The following is a 12229-nucleotide window of genomic DNA, read 5'->3' as shown; positions in this document are numbered from 1 at the left end:
AGGCCAGGAACGCTTCAGAGAGCAGCGATCCTCAAATAAAACTAATGATCACATAAGAATAACATCTTCAGCCTAGCGTACCGTTTGCCTGCTCAGCCTTTACAAACGCATTCAGACAGATCTTCAGTCTAGTCTTGATACCAGGGGGTCCAAATACGCCAAATATTTCATGCTCAACTCCATGGAAATGCGTGTAAACAGGGATTCTACAGCCATGGAAGCTTCTGGAGTCGGGCAATTAGAGAATGTGTTTCCAGGTGTGGAAATATTTGCATAATTATGAAATGTGTCAAAAACTTCACGGAAAGAATTGGAGATATTTCAATAATGATCGGAATCCGGAGCGATGCACTGGGCTGTGTAGGTGTCGGTCCCCCAGGGTGCTTTGCTGCGGCTGCACACGGCTCCTCTAATGACCTGGATGAGTCAAAGGCTGAGGAAGGGAAAATGATTAAGATGTTTTTATCTCCTCCACATCCAAGCCGCTGTCGTCTGAGGAAACCAACCAGTCGCAGTTAAGAGACGTGGCAGGTGGTGAGAGACGTAGAAGACTCCAGTCACAGGGAGGGAAAATCTAAATTAGGGCTAAGAAGATCAGGATAAACAGGAAATGATGCAGACAACAGGCTGCACAGCTCGTATTAACACTCTATGCTTCTTCCTATTAACATTAAGTCTCTCTCTCTCTCTCTCTCTCTCTCTCTCTCTCTCTCTCTCTCTCTTATTCTTTCTTTCTGTCTCCGTGTGTGCTTCGTCTAAACTTTGCCAAGCCCACACACGTTCATGACATCATTGATGGCTCCGCTCTCTTTTCTGTCCCTCTCGGCCATGAACTCACCTCTCTACCTCCGGCTCTCTTTGCCCCCTTCGCTCGCTTGCCTGTCTCACTCTCTTTCTCTGTTTATCTTCACTTCGTCCGTCAGCATGTCCAAACCGTATCCAGCCCTCCTTCAACCCCACCGTTCCTTTTCATTCTCCCCTCTCTTCTTGCCACTCTCCCTCTCTCTCTCTCTCTGTCAGCTGGATGCTCTCTCTCCCCTCCGTCTCTGTCCATAGCTGTATATGGCGTTGTAGCGAGGATGGTTGGATGGACTCTCAGGTCTTGGCTAATGGAAGCAGATTTGTCTCTTTGTGTAAATATTTGCGCAGGGAGATTATGGACGGTCCCACGCGTTCAGGGTGGGGCTCCACTCTCCGCTCCAGGCCACATTCGGGCAAAGAACGGCAATGAGCGTTGCCACCTCGTCCAGCTGTGTTGTGTGATTTGATGTGACGTTACACAAAGTGATCCGTGTTTCATTAATTAAGGCAAAATGTTGACCTCTCTCTCTGTCTCTCTCTCTACAGGCACCAAGCAGTGATCTCCCTCTCAAACATGTAGACACCATGGTGAGTTGTTTCCTTTCACACACCAATGTTTCACACGGGCCAAACGTCTGTGGTGTTTGGGTAACTGACACATATAAGAGCTTTAATGATGGAGTGAAAGTCTGTCTGGCTGGAGTTGGAAGGTAACCGTGTTTATACCTTTTCACCAACGCCCCCACACTGGAAGGTGCGGCGACAACCTTTTCGTTCTTGGTGAGGGTGTGTGTGAGTGTGTGTCTGCACAAACCTTCACTTTAGAAGGCGGGATTGGTTGTTAAGAATTGTGAGTTGTCTCCACACGAATCTAAACAGAGATAAAGACGGGGATAACAGTTTCACACTTTCAGTTTCACTTCTCTCCACGAGGACACTGAAGCTGCTGCAGGGGGTCATGGCAGCCATGATGTTGCACTGCAGTGTTGACATGATACACGTGTGTGTGCTGCATGGTAAAGGGTTCACATGACTGCAGTGTGTTGTTGAGTTCTTCTCAGACGGCACGAGCAGAACACGGAAGTACACCGCTTGCCAAATGTTGCAAAGTGAGTTCAGATATATGTGAGGTCAGACAGGAAGGTCTGCAGGGTTTCTATACGTCACGACTCCATCTGCTTCTCACTCCCAACACCTAATGGGCAATAAATCAGGGACATTTACAGGTAAAACTTCAGCTTTAATCGCTTTAGTTTATGTGAGTTTATATTTAGTCCGGTCTTACATGTGTAGGTTGGTGTGTTTGCCTCATGTGTGTGTGCGTGTAATAAATCAGCCGTCCCTTCAGGCCGTTCATGTGACCACAGTTGGACTCACTTGGCACTATGACACAACTTCCTGTGATTTGTAGTTTGTCTGGGAAAGGAAGCATCGGGTTACTGATTTAGAGTTACCACCCAAAGCCAAGCACCCACTTTCCCCCCAAGCACCAAAATAAACACAAAGACAACCAGTGCGTGTGTGTGTGTGTGTGTGTGTTTGCTTTTATTGTAATTTGCTTTGTTATTCTTTACGTCTCATCTATAATGTTACAGCGTGTGTACAACCTCTGTGTGCAGGAGAGTGAGCTTGTTGTTCATAATTGTGTGTGTGTGTGTGTGTGTGTGTGTGTGTGTGTGTGTGTTTTCTCGTGCTACTCCAAAAGCTTCATATCGCAGAATCTCTGATCTCGGGGCATAATTTGTTCTTGTACCTCAACCGAGGGGCAGAACCATCATGCACCATTATTGGAAGCATGAGTCTATGTGCATGTGTGTGTGAGTAAGGGAATGACTGTGGCATAGATCATATGGTTTGTACAGGAGTGTGAGTGTGTGTGTGTGTACACTTATTAATGCTGCATGTGTGTGTGCAGCTGCTGGGCCTGTCATGGGCTTTAGCGGTGCGGTTCCTCTGTGACGTCTGAGATCACAAAAATGTTTGAAGGTCTTATGACTTTATGAGAATCGAGCTGTTTGGTTTTGCTTTTGGCTCTTTGACTCATTTTCCTGCACTGAATTAGCCGATCAACATCCAGGGTCACACAGAGAGAGAGAGAGCGAGAGAGAGAGAGACGGGTTTGATGCAGTACAGTCTTTAGGAACTGAAGTTCACATGAGGTCCTGTTGGATATCTGTGTGATTGACTGTAAGGTTTTTAAGGCTTTAAACTTCAGTGTCGTCATCCTTTACATACTTGCTAGAAGCGTTACAAAGTTTACCCACTAGATCAAAACTGAGCCTTCTCTGCCGGAAAATCTTCCCTGACAACTCATATTGTCAGATGGTAAACAAATGACAACGCTTTAGGAAGTGACTGTTACTGTAGATGTGCTCATGCAAGAACAAGACAGAAGAAGGGCGTTCGTCTGTCGCGTCTTGACCTTTGCACTGTCCCCTGTGGTTCACCGTGGAATTGCATATCATGGAGGCGTCGCAGTTAAAAGCAAGTATAGTGAGTTAGGACCAAACTACCAATAAAGGTCCTTTAAAATACATACATGTGAAAACTCAAGGTGAGCAGGCATGGGTTAAATAAACTAGGGGTGAAGCTCTACAGTCAGCTGATTTTGTGTGTGTGTGTGTGTGTGTGTGTGTGTGTGTGTGTGTGTGTGTGCGGGTGTGTGCAAAGTAACACACAAAGTTAGGGTGAGCAATTTAGAGCCTAAACACAGATGAGAAAGAGCGGGAGGGAGGGGGAAGGCGAATATGAGGGGGGGCTGAGAGATAACATGATGGGAGCAGAGTGGGAGGAGAGGGTGACAAGTAGAGAGGAACAGAACGAGAGAGAGGGAGAGAGAGGGAGAACAACCCAGTAGACGAGCAGTGAGACGAGCAGTGAGACGCGGAGCGCTCGGCGTGGTGGAGGAGTTCCTCTAAACCTGCAGTGGCACTTTGGAGGCAGCTGCTCAAAATAGAGCCCTCGTGGATTTTTTTTCTTCTTCTCCTGCTTCTTCCTCTTCTCCTCCTCCGCTTGTGAGAGTATAGGGAGAGGTTTCGTAGAGGAAACTTCACTTCCAGTCAGAGCGGAGTGAGTAAGAGGCAGAGAGCGAGCGAGAGAAGGAAAGAGAGAGAGAGAGGTAGAGCTCTCCAGAGATGAGCCAAGGAGGGTCTTTGAGGAGACGTCTCTCCTCCCTGAGGGGAGCGTGGCGATGGAGTACCGGCTACCTTTTCAGGAAGGTAGGAGGCGATGGAGTGATTGGCTGATGACTCAAACGTTGTGAGGATGGAGGCTCACCTGGCACGTTCCTGGGCTTCCTGCTTTCTTCACCTTTCAGCTCCTTCAGCTGTTTTCCTCCTCGTTCGCTATGAATTTGTCGCCTCTCTTTCCTTTCTGGATTTCTGTTTTCTACCAGCCCCCCCTCCACGTCTCTCCGTCCTTCTCTAAGTTCTGTTTAACCCTTCCTCCCCTCCTTCTCTCCTTCCCTTCCCCCCTCCCTCCTTCGCTCCCGCGCTCTTTCTCAGATGGTTAATTTGTATGGCCTGCTTGTAAAGTCAACTTCCCCAGATGGTTTTCATCAGGAAACAGGCCTGCAGGACCGCCACCCCCACTCCTCACCCCCTACCTCGCCCCCCTCCCCCCCTGATGCAAGTTCTTGGTCTTGCAGTTGTTTAGGAATTTGCATGATGATGTCAGAGAGCCGTTGGATTCTGAATGCGATCCAAAAGAAGAAGTTGTGTTTGTGTATTTATAACTGTTGCGTCATTGCAGCAGAAGCCGAGGCTGTCATGATGTGGTTTACCTTCTTCTTACTGACCGGAGCGTCTTGGCCATGCCTTCATTTAGCCGGATGGTTGCATTTTCACTTAAACGTCGGAACTCATAAAACACTGAGTACCAATTTGAACCAATTAGATGTGAAAAGTATGAATCAGCTTCCATCTTAAGCGACCTCATCCACTCGACGGTTTCTCTCCCTTGGCTTGATGACGATGTTGTATTTCTTTGTTTGCATGTTGGAGCGTCTCAAGTTTGTTTATACTTTGAACTCTGATAGGAGCTAAATCCTACTTTGGACTTAAAAGGATGAACATAAGAACAGGAACAAGTTTGGATGTTTTTACTTCTTTAAAGCACAACAGGCTCTAGATTGATGGATGGAGGTGTCACTCTGTTGCACACGTTCCCCAGCCTTCACTCTCAGGCCGTCTCTCTCTCTCTCATTGATCTCCGTCCTCCTTTTTGGTAATGGTCTCCACTTTATAGCCCAATTGAAACATGCTGAAGCGTTTAGTCCAAGACGCAGACAGAGGAGGGACGGGGGGGGACGGGGGGGCTTTGTGTTTGTCTCAGGCGGAGGCCAAAGGCTAATGTGATCACCGGAGTTGTAATGTGGAGGAAAGATGCAGGAAAAGTGCATAGGATTAGTTTGGATTCATTTTGTTCTCTGGGATAGAACCAGGTGCCAAATGTCTTCTTCATGTGTTCTGAATGTGTGTGACGCCATGTTTACCCGCTCTGAAAGAATGTGTGTTCTGAACATGTAAACAGTGAAAGAAAGCTCATGGCATCAACATTCATGTGCTGAAATGTGAATTTGTTACCCTGACACAGCGTGAAATGCAGCACTTCCTTACTTTGTATACCAGCGATGTAAACAACCAGCAGTGACGCTCCATCAACAGAGATGGAGGATGAAGGCTCAGACTGGAGGACCGTTGCAGAAGTTGCGTGCCAGTTTAGGCTGTAAAACAATCAATCAGTTATCGAAGATTGTTGGAGCAAAGCTTTGAATGCAACCCATGCTACAATCCTTCCTCTTCGCCTTAAAGCTCCACTAAGTCATTGCAGAGCTTTAAAGATGCTTCAGAGGGCAATAAGGTTTAAGATGTTGTATCTCTGGCTCGTTTGCATCTAGAGCAGCATTTCGTTTTCCCTCATCTTGGAAACTAAACCATTGTTTGCACATGCAGGTAGTTTTAGTATGAGCTATGGGCCACTTGGAAGAGAAGCTGTATAGAATCCTGCATCTAGACCTTGAATCAAACTCAACAGGCTGAACTTCATGGCCAAGCGTTGCTCTTGACACCGGCCTGTAGCTTCCCCAGTCGGATCTAATGGATGATGATAGATAACAGCCCCCCCCTCCCCCCTGTGTCCACGTGACCCTCACACTGCAGGGGAGTGAACAAGTCTGCACGCCCTTTGACCCCTTCCTACAGAGGGGTGGGGGTGTTTGGTCTAGGCAGGCCAGGCACGCTGGAGCCAAACGCAGTCAATCACCTTCAGCAGCACTTCCTCCGCCAGGGCCTCACTGCTTTGTTCCACCTGAGACTGCACTCACATCGGGTTTGACCCCCATTAAAATCTATTAAAGTAGAATCAAACTCCCAAGGTTCTGAATTTGTATGTTTCATTTCAAATGATACACATCTGCCTGCGTGTATCAAGTTATTAAGAAGTGGTGGGAAAGTCAGAAAGATTTAGACTTGGCGGATATGATGGAAGAGAGAGAGCGGTGGTTGTTATTAATGCTAAATTGCAGACGGCTTCCAGCATTTGTTGGACAAACACATGGAGAGAATCAGCCTGACATTCTGTTTCATGCAGCAGTGCGATCGCAAACCCATCACTGATCCTCCACAGAGAGCGAGTGTGTGAGAGTGTGTGAGAGCGTGTGAGAGCGTGTGAGAGCATCAGCAGGCTGCTTGTGTTTGATTAAAGCTCACATAGAAGCCTCAAGTCACGGCACCGGCCCTGAACTTCACACTCGCATACCAGAAACCATAGAATTTGATGAATACATACATGTTACTACAAAATGTCCTTGGGGAATTTTCAAGTCTTTCAAAGTCACAAGAGGTTTAAGTCCAAGTGACGTCACAGATCAGCAGTGTCAAAGTCTGATGTCACTGCAAAACGAGTCTGAGCAAACTACACTGATTGATGTTCATTTGAGTGTAAATGTAGCTTTTAATGCACTGTTGTTGAAGATTTGTGTTTTATTGTCGTTGCAGGGCTCGACAAAATCCTCAAAGAGCGTAGAGTCACGGCGCAGACCTTCAAGGTAGGATTCCACTCCTCTCCTCTCCCACCTTCTCCTCTCCTCTCCCACCTTCTCCTCTCCTCTCCCACCTTCTCCTCTCTCTCCGCTCCTCTCTCTCTCTCTCCTCTCCTCTCCTCTCCTCTCCTCTCCTCTCCTCTCCTCGGGCAGCTGATCTTTAATGTTTACTCACAACAGCAAATGAACCATAAAAGGTCCGATTCGTTCCCTGGTCCCCGTCAGTGAGTCTATCTTCAGACTGTGCTGCTCTTATCTCAACCGTCCTCCAGCACTGAGATGTGAACTTTCGAAATTGAAAAGTTATTACGTAACGTGATATTTTTGGAATTTACCAAGAGAACTAACAACACAACAAGCCCTGCGGTTGAACTCTGAACTGGACCTCAGACACTTTAGTTGGACACAAAGATATTCCGTCTCTCCGTCCCGGGGGACTCACAGACATCCACTGTGTAATTAATTAGCAAAATTCCTCATCAATCACTTCAGAATCACTGCTGTAACCTTTTACTGACACTTTTATTCCCTCATAGAAGCCAACAGTCACACAGCTTTATGTAAAACCTGATCCAGCCCGGTTAGATCCAGAGAACATAGAGCGCAGAGCTTCCACACACATGAATAAGCAGAGGCCCTTTAAAGCTGCAGCACGGTCATAACTCACACTCATCTCTTATCTGTATGGAGGACGTGCAGAGCTTTACTACACAGACGTTACGTAACACATGACATCATAAACAACACATCCAAAACTAAACCTAAAAGCAACATAAGCTGAATGGCGTCACTGTTGCAACTCAAGAGGAAGACAACATTAGGTTGCTCTATTCTAAGGTCATTCCAGGCTGCTTGCTGCTCACTTTTAAAAAACTTGGAAGTTTCATCCCAGTGCTGTTGTGAAACACAAGTTAAAGCTGCTGTTTCCAGGTTTATGGCTTTAATCAGGGGAAAGTAAGCGCTCATATAGACGCACATTTACTGTGAGACATTTAAAATAAGAGGCACATGAGCAGATTCTGTGTCATGCTCTTTATTTAACCTCTTCCACACACTGGAGCCATGAACAGGCTGTGATGTTTCTGTGTGTAAGGTTTGAAGGACGCAGAGCTCGTCCATGTCTGACGCCTTGGCACCCACTCACTGACGGACACCCTGCTTGTGTTCTTTGTTAAGTCATAAATACCCAGAGTGCTGCTTTTACAGCTTCATGTCTCGGGTTTCCTGATAAATCATACATGGATCATACTTGGTGTTTGTCCAAATGCACAAATGCGATCACTGCAGCGCTGAAATTGAGCGTGCGGCGATAACACGCCGCTCGCCAAACGCGATACGCAGAGAGAGAGAAAGAGGCAATTGCTTCATCTCTCCGGCTGATGAGAAGCAGGTTGGTGCTGGTTGGCTCAGTCGGTCAGTGCTGCATGCTGGTGGATCTGGAACCGGACCAAACCTCAGGTCTGCGTCGGGCCTGGAGGAAAAGACAGAGAGGGAGGTGGAAAGAGTAACACAGGATGAGGGAGAGAGAGAGAGAGGGGGAGAGACAGAGAGAGAGAGAGAGGTGAAACAAGAGAAAGGGACAAACAGATTGGTAAAAAGGTAAAAGAAGTAATAATAAAGGAATCGGTGATGAATGCGTTCCAGTAAGCAGGTTCTGAGTGGGTCCAGATGTACGGAGCAGGTTAGTAAAGCTGGAGTGATCCCTTGTCCCAGACATATGAGCAATCCCCTCAGGGATTACTCACAGTCCACAAATGTGGGAAATATGTTTCAGTCTGGAGCCTCACCCTCATCAACATCTTTATTGCCTCTGTAGATGTTCCACACGTGTGGAGCGGACAGCTCAGTCCACCAAGGGAGGGAAAGCACTTCAAGGGATCCTTCACCCAAATATGAAAATCCATCCTCTCTCACTTGAGCGTTATATAGAGACCTGAATGAAACATGACAGGCCATTGGTCGAGCCTGCAGGCGTTCATCTGAAGCCAAACTGTAAGGGGAAATCAGAGAAGGCAGCCGGGTAAATATTGCATTTTTGGACCCACGTCGCCTTCATTTGGCCACAACACTTTGCATTATGCTGCACTCGCTTTCTGGAGAAACCTAATCGACATTTTGAATGTGTGTATAGATCGATCTGTCACCTCGGTAACAGCGACGCTGAAAGTGAACAGCAGCTGGAAGAGAAACGATGTGTGATTACATTCTTTAGTTTGGGGTTGGACTCTCTCTCTCTCTCTCTCTCTCTCTCTCTCTCACTCTGGTTTTCGATCCATGTCAGGGTCAAGCGTGTCCTCGTCTCACTTCTCCTGTTCTCCTGTTTTCCCACCACTGATCATGTTTGGGCTGCACGGTGTCATATTTCTCTAATCTGGCATGTTTATCTGCTTCATCAATTTCCACACTGTGGAAGTTAAACAACACGACGTGCTAAATGCAGCATTGAGAGCGAACATGTGGAGGCAAGCTTCAGCCTCTCAGGCCTTTAGTTCTGTTGCACCTTTGTCCATAGAAGGATCTTTATTCTCTGCAGGCTTCAATGAGTGTTGTGTTTATTCTATAACAACTGGGATTGGAATGAAAGACCAGCATTGCCGCCTCAAACTCCCAGTCACAACGAGCCGCCTGGGAGGGTTAAAGGTTTCTCTCTCTCTCCGTCTAACAGGAGCGCGAGTCTGCTGCAGGCCCTGGAGGAGAACTATGAGCTGGACCTGCTCTACATCACAGAGAGGATCATCTCCGTCTCCTTCCCCAGCAGCGTGGAGGAGCAGAGCTATGCTGCAAACCTGCGGGAGGTGGCCTCCATGCTGCGCTCCAAACACGGACACAACTACCTGGTGAGGGTTGAATCCGGTGGGAACCTCGCTGAGATCACAAGGGGGGCCGAAGCCGAACAACACCACAGATATCTGGGTCTGAACACGTGTTCGGTCTTGTCCTTGCGGCACTAGTGACTCCTACTGGTTGGTTGTAGCGTCCACATGGAGGGAGGGGAGGATAACATGAGTAAAGTTAGAGTTACAGCAGCTAGGTCTGTATGCACGGGATGATTGGGAAATTACAAATCAGGAGATAAGAGGAGAAACTGCAGCTAAAACCTCAGATCCAGAGTTACTAAACTAAATTATCAAATTCAATATTTCTCTTCTCTCTCTTCTTCTTCAGCTCTTCAACCTCAGTGAGAAACGTTTCGATATTAGCCAGCTCAATCCAAAGGTAAGCGCAGCCATCGTTTTCTCTCCTCTTCTCTCCTCTTCTCTTACATACAAACATAGGACTGATCCAATCCCCTCACTCCCTCCCTCCCTCCCTCTCTCTCTCTCCCTCCCTCCCTCTCTCTTCTCTCTCTCTTCCAGGTGTTAGACTTTGGCTGGCCGGACCACCATGCACCAGCTCTGGATAAAATCTGCAGCATCTGCAAAGCCATGGACACTTGGCTCAGTGCGGACAGCCACAACGTGGTGGTGATACACAACAAGGTGAGGGCCTGAGTGAAAACAGAGGAGGCTCTGTGATGTAGAAGTGTGTGTTGTGTCCAGTAGAGGGAGCTCTCTGGCTCTGCTCAGGACCACCCTCCTCCCCCTCCCTCAGGCTGCAGCTGATATCCCCCTGTAGCACTTACTGCAGTGTTTGTGTGAGTGTGTGTGTCTCTGTCTGGGTATTTGGGTTCAGTTTTGCTCAACAAGGGTTAGAATAACATTCATGTCCGAGTAAAGCCTCCACTCCCCTTTGGTTTAGGATGATCAGGCTTATTTAGGCTTTTACCCGTAACAATACCATCTAAAGTGGATTGACAAATCCTTTCCTGTAGTTGCCTAAATGTACTTACAACACTTTATACTCTTGCGGCGAGCCACATTCATCTGGCGTAAACCATAAGGAGTGTATCCAAACACGAGGGCCGGGCCGAGGTCCTACATGTCGGACCGGACCGCTTCACTTTAAGCCCACTGTGTTCCTGATTGTGATGCAACGTCAGAATTGACCCTGAGCTCTCACATGTCTGTGTCTCATTCTAAGTCCGGCCCGTGGGGAGGTTGTAAACAAGTCGGTTGCTATAACGACCGGTGTTATTTTCCTGCGAGTTGAGTAACGCTGGGGATGGGAGCGCGGGGGTGGAAGTTGTGGTGGTTACTAAGGAAGTAAGCCGCGCTGGGTTCACGTGTCAACAAATCATCCTGTAAGCTCCGCGGCTTAAGTGACCAGGATGGTTTATAATGCAGATCCTCATGGAGACGCTTCTTTTGAAGACGTAAAATGAATGGGATCGGTTATCGCCATGGGAACAAGTGCTTGGACTTCAGTGAGAACAACAATCCAAGAACAAACCTCTACTATAAATAACCATGTGCTGTTTCTTGTCTTTGTTTACAATAATCTTTATGAAATTTAACATTTTCTGCATCATAAAATGTTGATTTTTACTAGAAACATTGAGAAATTGTCTATTTACCTCATGGTCACTGTGTTACCAGGGTAACCGGGGCAGAACAGGAGTGGTGGTTGCAGCCTACATGCATTACAGCAACATATCAGCCAGGTAAGTGTGTAATCACACACACACACACACATCACATAGCCTTTAAGTGCAGAGTCATCACCAAACAAAAGAGGGATGAACTTGTTTTTACCGTCACGACCGTTTACTGGAAATGGAATCACAGCACCGGGGGAAAAACAGAGAATCTAACCCGATGGAGCGATAAGAGGAAAGTGTAGAGGAGCACCCACCATGTTTGTCACAAGACCCAGAGCTCACGTCTGAAGAACAAACAGAAGAGGAGGAGGAGGAGGAGGAGGAGAGGGAACAGAGGAGAGGAGAATTGGAGGAATTTGAAGATGTGTGTTTGATACGACGTGAATAAAAAAAGGTCGTCGGATCAGAAGACTCAGATTATAACCGCTCAGATTCAAAAACAATCCTCAAACTTCAGGATTTGAGGCTTGGAAAGCTTTAATCAGGGGTTTATCAGGATATCTGATTTAAAAATATGTCTGAAGTGGATTTGTAATCGCAGGGAAATGCCAGAACATGTACTGACTGATAATCACCTCACTTCATTACATCATGAAAGTGGAGGCTGCTTTCCTGCTGCAACATGAAGATATTGAGGAAATTAGAGTTTGTAGAGCCTGTGCTGTCTCCTCTGATGATGTCATCTCTACATAAACACGTTTCCTATACTGCAAACATGTTTCCCTGTGACTGTAAACACATCTTTGTGTCTGAACGCAGCGCTGACCAGGCCCTGGACAGGTTCGCCATGAAGCGCTTCTATGAAGATAAAGTGCTTCCTGTGGGCCAACCATCACAGAGAAGGTCAGTGTTTATGAGCCGGCTCTCACCTCAGAGTGAACCGTCCCACAGAGACGCCACTGTCCTTCACT

General features: G+C 47.2%; 1 protein-coding gene across 8 annotated transcripts in view; it reads left to right on the top strand.

Annotated features, from left to right (window-relative positions):
• Nucleotides 1-12229, top strand: part of tns1b (tensin 1b) — a 123020-nt gene that overhangs the window by 75798 nt on the left and 34993 nt on the right. For 7 of the 8 annotated variants that reach the window (XM_076160495.1, XM_076160493.1, XM_076160492.1 and 4 more), the window contains 7 exons: nucleotides 1348-1389; nucleotides 6798-6847; nucleotides 9507-9678; nucleotides 10007-10057; nucleotides 10198-10320; nucleotides 11317-11381; nucleotides 12078-12161. In XM_076160495.1, the coding sequence (XP_076016610.1) occupies nucleotides 1348-1389; nucleotides 6798-6847; nucleotides 9507-9678; nucleotides 10007-10057; nucleotides 10198-10320; nucleotides 11317-11381; nucleotides 12078-12161 (587 nt within the window). Of the gene's footprint in view, nucleotides 1-1347; nucleotides 1390-3693; nucleotides 4020-6797; nucleotides 6848-9506; nucleotides 9679-10006; nucleotides 10058-10197; nucleotides 10321-11316; nucleotides 11382-12077; nucleotides 12162-12229 lie in introns of those variants that run through there. The other variant, XM_076160498.1, reaches the window with a different exon arrangement.

This window comes from Genypterus blacodes, unplaced genomic scaffold (assembly GCF_046128005.1).
Source record: "Genypterus blacodes isolate CSIRO-AG114 ecotype Tasmania unplaced genomic scaffold, CSIRO-AGI_Gbla_v1 ptg000106l_1, whole genome shotgun sequence".
NCBI lineage: Eukaryota > Metazoa > Chordata > Actinopteri > Ophidiiformes > Ophidiidae > Genypterus > Genypterus blacodes.
Note: the sequence above shows the minus strand (reverse complement) of the source record. Positions and strands in the feature narration are given on the sequence as shown.